Source organism: Melanotaenia boesemani, chromosome 22, assembly GCF_017639745.1.
Source record: "Melanotaenia boesemani isolate fMelBoe1 chromosome 22, fMelBoe1.pri, whole genome shotgun sequence".
Taxonomy (NCBI): Eukaryota; Metazoa; Chordata; class Actinopteri; order Atheriniformes; family Melanotaeniidae; genus Melanotaenia; species Melanotaenia boesemani.
This window is the reverse complement of record NC_055703.1, coordinates 24569779-24578238: the sequence shown is the minus strand read 5'-3', so window position 1 is coordinate 24578238 and position 8460 is coordinate 24569779. Positions and strand designations below refer to the sequence as shown.

Below are 8460 nucleotides of genomic sequence, written 5' to 3'. Positions count from 1 at the left end.
GAAAAGAGCATTATGAATGTTCAGACCAAGTAAAGCCACAGAAAGCTCCTATCAGCTGTACTGCAGGTGCACTGTTCAACCTTATATAAAGAGTAACTATAATATGATCAGAATTGTTTTTCTAATGCACTTCTGGTACATGATTTTGGCTTTTATCTTCCCAAAAATCATTAAAGTATCATAAAAATTAATCTATTAACTCGTTTCTGTCCATTAAAGCGACACAAACAAAAGATTGACAATGATGACATTAATCTGATATCACACCAGTCTAACCAATCAGTCTCTAGCATAACAAGAGGGGGAACTGGTACTGGTCACCACAAAATTCTATGGTGCATCTGCATGATTGCAGAGTGAATCTAAACCTTAAAGGATCAGAACATTTCCATCTCTAATGCACAAACATCCAAATATAAATTAGAAAAACTGCAAAAGGTCAACTCATTTTATTAAGCTGTATGATTATGGGATTTATTTTAACTGTATTTTAGAAATGTGCATGGTTGTCTCTCTGTGGTGTCCCTGCAATGGACTGGTGGCCAGTCCAGGGTGTACCCTGCCTTTCACCTGCTAAAATGCTGAGTTAGGCTCCAGCTTCCCATTGGCTTTTAATAGAAAAAACAGTACAGATAATGAATGGATAATTAAACATTAAATTATAAGAAATATTGGTATCATCCAGTATCGTGTGGAAGAACCAGACAGCCACAGCCTGGTACTTCCTCCTCATACTGGTCAACAGCTTGGTCACACACTGCTATGGGGAAAGCATCTCATTCTTCAGCCACCATTTGTCACCAGTCAGCTAGTGTGGTTGTGTTGGTCCCTCTGACACTCGTGTCCAATGAGGTTAAGGTCAGAACCCAAAGTCTGGAGGCAGTCTCTGATAGACCCTGCAGTGTGGGGGCCAGCACTGTCATCTTGGAGGACAGAGTCCCAGACTGAGGAGATGAGATTCTGCTACGTGGCAGTTTCATATCTTCATCTCTCATCACTGAGACTTCCTTCAGTCACAACTAGTCTTGATTTTCCGGTGATGCAGATGCTGCCCCACAGCATCACACTGCCTCCCCCAAAATTTGTTACCTCATTGCTGCAGCAGGCAGCAGCGTTCTCCACATTTCTTCACTTATTGACCCCATGATCCAACAACATGGATCAATGTGCACATTCACACTGCTCCAAATGGACTGGACTATCCATGGAAGTGGACCTGGGTTCTTTTAAAGTTGACCAAACAGTGCCAGTGTAAAAGTGCCTGAGTTTTGAAGTCAAATGTGGCCTGCTCGGAGCAGACACCAACTGACTGCTCGAGCAGGGCCCATGCTTACAGCTGCCAATCAGACATCTGGAGTACCAGAGGTTCAAAACAAGGATCAACAAAAGAATAAGCGGTTTGGAAAGGTCAAAAACACCTTTTCTGTTTTAAGATTTATTCACTCCTATTGTGCTCATGTTTAACTTGTTAGATAATAAACCTTCACATCATAAAAAGTCGAATCTGTTCCTCTTCTTTCCCTGTTAGAGGCAGACTGCAGAGCAATGATCACACAAGGCAGTCCGTACCTGCCGACAAATCCAACAGCTTTACATTGGATGAAGAAAAACTGTGGGATTAAGTTGCCAACTCTATCTAGCACGAGTATTAACTGAGATACATTAAAGCATGTGCGCGGACTGGAAAATAATACATTCAGTTCCACTGAAACTGCCCTGCAGAATGAACAGATTCGCATTAGCTTAAAGGCTCACAGCTTACAGAACAAGTCCACACAAGGCCGTGTTTTCTTCCACTTTTACTCTTGATGGGCTGAAGTGGGTGCAGCTGTTTGTATAAAGTGGTTTAATTATGCTGCAAATTTCATGTTAGAGGCACTTGGATGAAAATTTTACCCAGGTCCACTTACAATGAGAACAACAGCAAATTAAATTTCATAAACATCTGAAAATAGAAAAGTAAGATGGGCCTCAAAGTTAAGATAAAGGTTGAGGTCCTTAAAGCTTTTTTATGCATTATTTGTCTATTTTTACTTACTGGATTCTCAGCCAGTTATGTAATTTTCCAGTTCATTTAGCTATATTCTTTCAGGTTAAAAAAACAAGCCTTAGATAATCATTTTCATCATTTGCGTCAACCTTAAACTGAACAGCAGGAATTCTGTATGAAATACATATATTAAAAGTTTCTGGGATTAAGGGTCTACATGCATCTCACTTAGGGAAGAGCTGATAGAGAAGAAGCGACAGACTGGTCCCAAAAATGATGGTAACAAAACAAGAAACTTCATATTTGTTCATGATGACAAAAATTCTGTTGGTTTTTAGTTTTAATGGCCCCCGGCATGACTCTCAGAGGAAGGCAGGGTTATATGTCCAGCACATTTTGATTTATTTTGCAGATGTTGTCACCCATTAATCCAGGATATTTTAATGTCTTTTCATTCACCAGTAAAGCTAAATGATTTCTAGAAGAAAATACAGAAGAAGCTAAACAGGAATCACTTTCTACTGACTGGTTTGAAATAACCCCAACCCCCCCAAAAAGTTAGGACGCTGCATAAAATGTAAATAAAAACAGAACGCGATGATTTACACATCTCTGCAAATTCCAGCCAGTTAAACATACCATCTGAAATCTGAAGTGAGATCACAGAAAGCCCAGTGTGCCCAGTCCACCAGGATCCTGGTCCACACAGTCACTGGCCAGCAACGTGACCATCAGTGTCCCTCAGAGAAAGAAAATCACTGGCTGATGGAGGGCTTGTTAACACAACTGGAGGGAAAATAAACCACATAAGCTTCCAGGATCACTGATGAGGATGTGATCCTGAATCCATTCAGGTCCAGGACCAGCTAGACCTCAGTTCCCTCACTGAGAAAGAAGTGGAGCAGTTTAATAAAAGAAGGAAATAAAGTAAACGTCTGAAATGTTAAAATGCTGAGATTTATTTGTAAAACTGGATGAGACTGAGAAGAGGGGAAACTTAAAGCTTTTCTCTCTTCATTTCATTTTACTCTAGTTAAGCTCCGTATTACATCATTTAACTTTTATTTAGTAAACAAGAGGACATTTTACATATCAGCAGTCTTAAATCAAGGTTTCGTTCTATGTTACGTCTCATAGAATATTGTTAAAGTAGTTTTTAACTGTATTAAATTAATTTAACAGTCAGGTATTAATTACACACAGGTTAATTTAACTATGACGACACTTAAATCTACGTCACTAAATAGTTTATTATGATCATCCAGAGCTTTGCTTAAATAAATTTTCTCCAATTGGACCTCATTAACCTTTTAATGCCGTATGCATTGAAACATTTGCTTTCTGCGACCTTTGCATCGTTTTATGGTAAAAACTTGGCTTAAAACCTTGTTGTACACAACCTGATATGTGTCTTCTGCCCCTAGTGGACACCTTTTGCACTACAATAATTTTGATAAACAGTGAATATTAAAAATATATATTTTTAACCATTTTTTTTTTTATTTTGTTAAAGAGTCAGACACACTTCACATGAAAAAAAAGACCTCTCCTTTTTTTTCTTGAGTCGGGCTTTAAAGGGTTAAATTAAATATCCATGGTATACACAATCATACAGGAATGTAAATCCCAAGCATTTTTAATTCATGTCATTTTGACATTTTATTTGCATGCCTGTCATTTTTATTTCACTTCTGCGTCTGATTATTTTTGCCTTGCATCACTTTATTTTCTTCTTTATTTCTGACTCTATTACAGTTTTATTGATGTGTGATATTTTGTTGTTGATCTAAATGCTGTGAAGCCCCCAAAATTCCTTCGGGATCAATGAAATATCAAGCTGTTGTGGAAAAATCTTAAACAGTCTGTTAGAAATAAACCTTTTTTTCTTCCTTCTTCCTCCAAGAGCGATTTTACTCTGCTCAAGGACTCGGCTCATTCGCCTCTTAGCCAATCCCTGGCTGTGTTGAGTATGTGAACAGAGAATTCATTAAAACAGTTTGAAATAATCTAAACCAACTTTCACCTCAATAAGACTGCAACTAGAATCAGACAATAGTCCAAACTAACCTTCACCTGGATTTGATTTGCTTCTTCTAGCAGCAGTTCAGATCAGTCCTTGACGTGTTGCAGCAGCTCTGCACAGAACCCGTCTCTAACCCATCTGCCCAACAGCTTCAACCAGACAGTTATTTTTTTCTATTTTTTTATTTTCTTTCCCTAGAGGTGTGTTTGAACAATCCTTGTTAAGGCTGGAATACACTGCACTTGCTCAAATGTGGTTTATGTTAAGCTCATGAGTGAGAAATTTAACAATGTAGATGCTATCTGAAGTCACAAGGAAATGGATATATGCTAACATTTGCCCCCACACAGCCTTCACCTGCCACCTCCACAGCATCCTGCACACATAACATTGTCTTCTGATGACGTGCATAAGCCATGCTCTAAGCAAATGCAGGACACAGCAGGTAGCATGATAGAGATATCTACACATAAGAAAGCACATGTGTAAACTATTTTGTTCTACTTCTGTAAACACAAACTTCAGCTGTGTTTAAGTGAATAACTACAATGACTGTGTGCTGGTGTTGGGACAAATCAGCCAAAGACACTACAAATATTGTTTCAGGCTGTAAGTACGACAAAGTCTCACTTAATCCATTTGGACTGTATGATTTGGAAACGTGTTGAACAGAAAAAGCACCAAACCATCCACGAGACATTGAAAGTTCAGCACAGATTCATCTGAACTGAAATTTTCCCTCCAGTCTAGAGTCCATTCAGCTATTTCAGTGTGGATCAAAGATGTGGACCAGCTAACAGCAGCATCCCCAGAGGCACAGCCAAAAAACTCACCTCACTACATCTGAATACTGATTCTGCAAATGAGCCCAAAGTTCAGAGAAAATATGCACAACAGTTACAGAGCCAAACTCAGTTGTGTTTAATGACACTTCCTCTGGATGGAGGGCTGGTGGAGGAGCTTCAGCACAGGAACGGGCTTCAGAGATGGCGACAGCTGCAGCATTCATATAAAAAACCTGACCTAGACCTGGACAATACAGGAATAAAATAATAGAAAATAATGTACATAACATCATTACACGAGCAGTATAATTCTTTCATATTTTTGTAGCATCCTTGTCAGCATCATGTTCTCACTCCAGAGGCTGCAGTTTAGTCCATTACAACTTCTGCTTGGTGAAATTAGCTGCCCACACATTTGGAGTATGAACAAATACTGCCTGCAGCCGGGATATTTCTTGATAGGTGCTTTAAAGAAAAAAAAAGTTTCATAATGATATGAAAACGGTTTAACTGCAGCAGGAAAAGCAACATGCGACTGCACATATTGACATGACGCACATAGAGGGGTTGATGTTGCATGAATGGGAGCGAGCTGTTTGCTAAAGACAGAGAAAAAAAGACTGAAGCTCTACAGTCGAAGAAGAAATTATTTTTGATTTGTAAAAATTTACTACAGAAATTGTTTCCTCAACAGTTTGGCAGGAACTTTGTTCACTCTGGGTCGGTATCAGCCCGGCGTTGTACCTCCAGTCAGATCCGCTGCTTCTCCCGCCAGATGACAGCCAGACATTCTGGCTGCTGTCGTCTTTGACCATGCAGAGTGACGGGTTGCTTGACTAAAAATGAGTCAAGTTTATCATCAAGATCGATATAAAACTTATTTTGAGATAATTTTACCGCCCAGCTCAAAGTGGACCTGAATATTTTTAAAAAAGGATAAAAATCAAACTTTCTTAGAGGACTGGTGATGTTCATTTAGAAAAGTGGAGCAATATTTAGTCTTTGTTGACTGAATTCATTCTGTTTCCAGCTCAGTCATAAAACCAACACATCAGAAGCAACTTGCAGTGAAAAGAACAGCAAGACAAGGTTTCAGAGGTCAGAGATCACAGTTTGGTTGTCTTCATGAACAAATAAATATAAATGCTAGGAGAAACACGGAGCTGATACCAAAGCCTTCAGAAATTACGTGCAGCTCTCTGCAGCTTTAATGCCTTTTGTTGCATCTTCGTTAACAGTTTCCACTTGGACACAGACTGCAGAGGCTTAGTGTGTGATGCATCTCACACACAGAAACGTATCAATAAAAGCAGCCCAACAAAAAAAAGTATATATAAATAAAAAAATGTCTCCATCTTGTCCTGGATCAAGCCATGAAAGTAAAGGTTACTGGTTCTTTGTGCCTGAGCAGAGCACCTCCTGATCCAAGCTCAAATACCTTCCTCATTCAAATTAGTGGCAATAAAACACTTTAGTTTCTCTTTCATTATAACATTAAGGTTAAAAACTCATTCATTTCTTTTACACTTTAAGTTTGGATATTTTTTTATATTTCTAATTAAATATTTTGTCATGTAGGCAGATAAAGAACGTCTGGGTTGTGTAAATGTGCACCTGAGTTCCTCAGAACAAGGTAAAGAGAGACAGGATCAATATATTTATCCCACCAGCCACAGCGAACATGCTGCAGGGCTTTTGCATAGCAGATATCCTGCAGTGCACAGACATGAAGCCAAGTTGAAAATGAATCTACTTATCTTCAAAGGAACCATCACAGTCTGATAATGGACTTTAACCACGACAAGAGTCCCTGTATTAGACAGTGAATTGTGTTATTGAGTCAACGTAGGCAGAGAAAGCGACAGATAAATTGTTGTATTGCAGCAGAATGTTGATAAAATTAGGAATATCGTTGGATTAAAAAGGCAATATTACTACCGGTAAATAAATACTGGAAATGGTTATAAGTCCATATGTGTCCAGATTTTTTTTCTCCCCCATCCTGTTCATCTGCTGTAGTTATTTTTAGACCTGACGCTTTTGTTCTCCACTTGTCCACTTTCCTCAAATTTTTTAAGGACACACTGCACTGCGCTGAGATATGCCAAGTATTCAGTAAAATCCTCTTTAGAAAGCACCTTGATGCAGCAAAAATCCTATTTTCTGTCTGTCAAACTGTGTTATCTTTGGCAATATCTGCAGATGCATCAACTCCTGTGTGTTGATGCAACACTGCTGTTCATCCCTTGAGTTTAGTGCCTTTTATTTGCTTGAATGATTTAAAGGTCAGGGTTAAATGGCTTAAAGAAAAACACATTCCACTGAAAATGAGAGGAAAAGCAGCCAATGTCCAAAGAAAAGGTGTGAAAGACCTTAAGAAAGTCTGGGGAACAGTTGCTCAGAAACAGGATGAAAGATTGCTAGAAAGTCTTGTTGATCGGAAGCAAAAAAGAAAAAAGAAATGAAGGCTGGAACAAGAATCCTGCACAGTTAAATACTTAGACCAAAAACAAAACAACTTTCAATAAAAACTGAAAATATAAACAGGCGTCCGTCTAAAAGATATTCAAAGTAAAAAAATCTGCTAAAATCTGCTTCTATTTGGAGCTTAAATTTAACAGACTATTCATAAAAACTTATAGAACCAGATTATCTGCAATTAATTTCTCATTACTTGCACCTGGGTTTAGGAGAACAGACCAGCTGTTTCTCAACTTTATAAAATACTTTTTCAGCCTATTTATTTGCTTTTAACACTCATAAAACAAAAGGACAATGCACAGATATATCATAACATTATAACTAAAGTCTTATGCAAACGTTACAGAACTATCAAGCAGGTCCACGTTCAGTCGGGTGTCCACAGCCACGAAGTGGATGAACTCCACGCACACGGTGCAGGTGACTTTTTCAGACTCGCCATCACACAAACACACACACGCAGAAACAGAGGTGGTCTTATCTTTACTTCACCTGGTTGTACGCTGCCTCCCCGCCTCCAGCTACTCCTCCGCCACCGGTACCGAGCTCCGGTAACTTCCTCCGGCTCAACACCAGCAGGTAAACCAGCGCTCCCAGCCACACCAGCACCGCCACGGCCACCGCCAGCCTCCGACAGAGACGCTTCATTTTCCGGTCAGGAGGAGCCGGCGGCGCCCGCAGCCCCGGTCCTGTCAGAAGCCCATTTCCTGGACGCGAGGAAACAAGCACAACAAGCTCCCTGACACAAGTCCGCCCGCTCCGCTCCGCGCTCTGTGGAAGTCTGACTGCAGAGCGCGTGCTCTCTCACTCTCGCTCCCCCAACTCTCAGAAGCACGAGCTGCTGCTCAGACACGCCTGCCAGACGTGTACGCGTGCGTGCCAAGTGTGTGCGCAGGTATGTGAGCGCGTGTGTCTGTTTAGCTGAGGTAGTCCTGAACCCTCCTGGAGGTTGGAGCTGGACGGTGGAGCTCCACCTGCCGACATCCCCGACTCCGACAGCTGAGGGTGCGACGCGGGATGGGTGGGGGGGGATCAAAGTTAGGATTTAATAATATCAGATTATCCAAAAATTAATCAGCCTTTCTTCTAACATTGTGTAGTTATGGTTGTAAATTAATAGAAATTAATATTAAATCAAATAAATGTCTAATCGAGACAGAGATTACTGCACGTGCAGCAAG

General features: G+C 40.1%; 1 protein-coding gene across 1 annotated transcript in view; it reads right to left on the bottom strand.

The window, feature by feature from the left end:
* galnt14 (UDP-N-acetyl-alpha-D-galactosamine:polypeptide N-acetylgalactosaminyltransferase 14 (GalNAc-T14)) overlaps positions 1–8218 on the bottom strand; it is a 242583-nt gene extending 234365 nt beyond the window's left edge. The window contains exon 1 of the mRNA XM_041975516.1: positions 7772–8218. Coding sequence (XP_041831450.1) covers positions 7772–7927 — 156 coding nt within the window. The 5' untranslated portion in view covers positions 7928–8218. The remainder of the gene's footprint in view (positions 1–7771) is intronic.
* Positions 8219–8460: the final 242 nt, after the last annotated feature.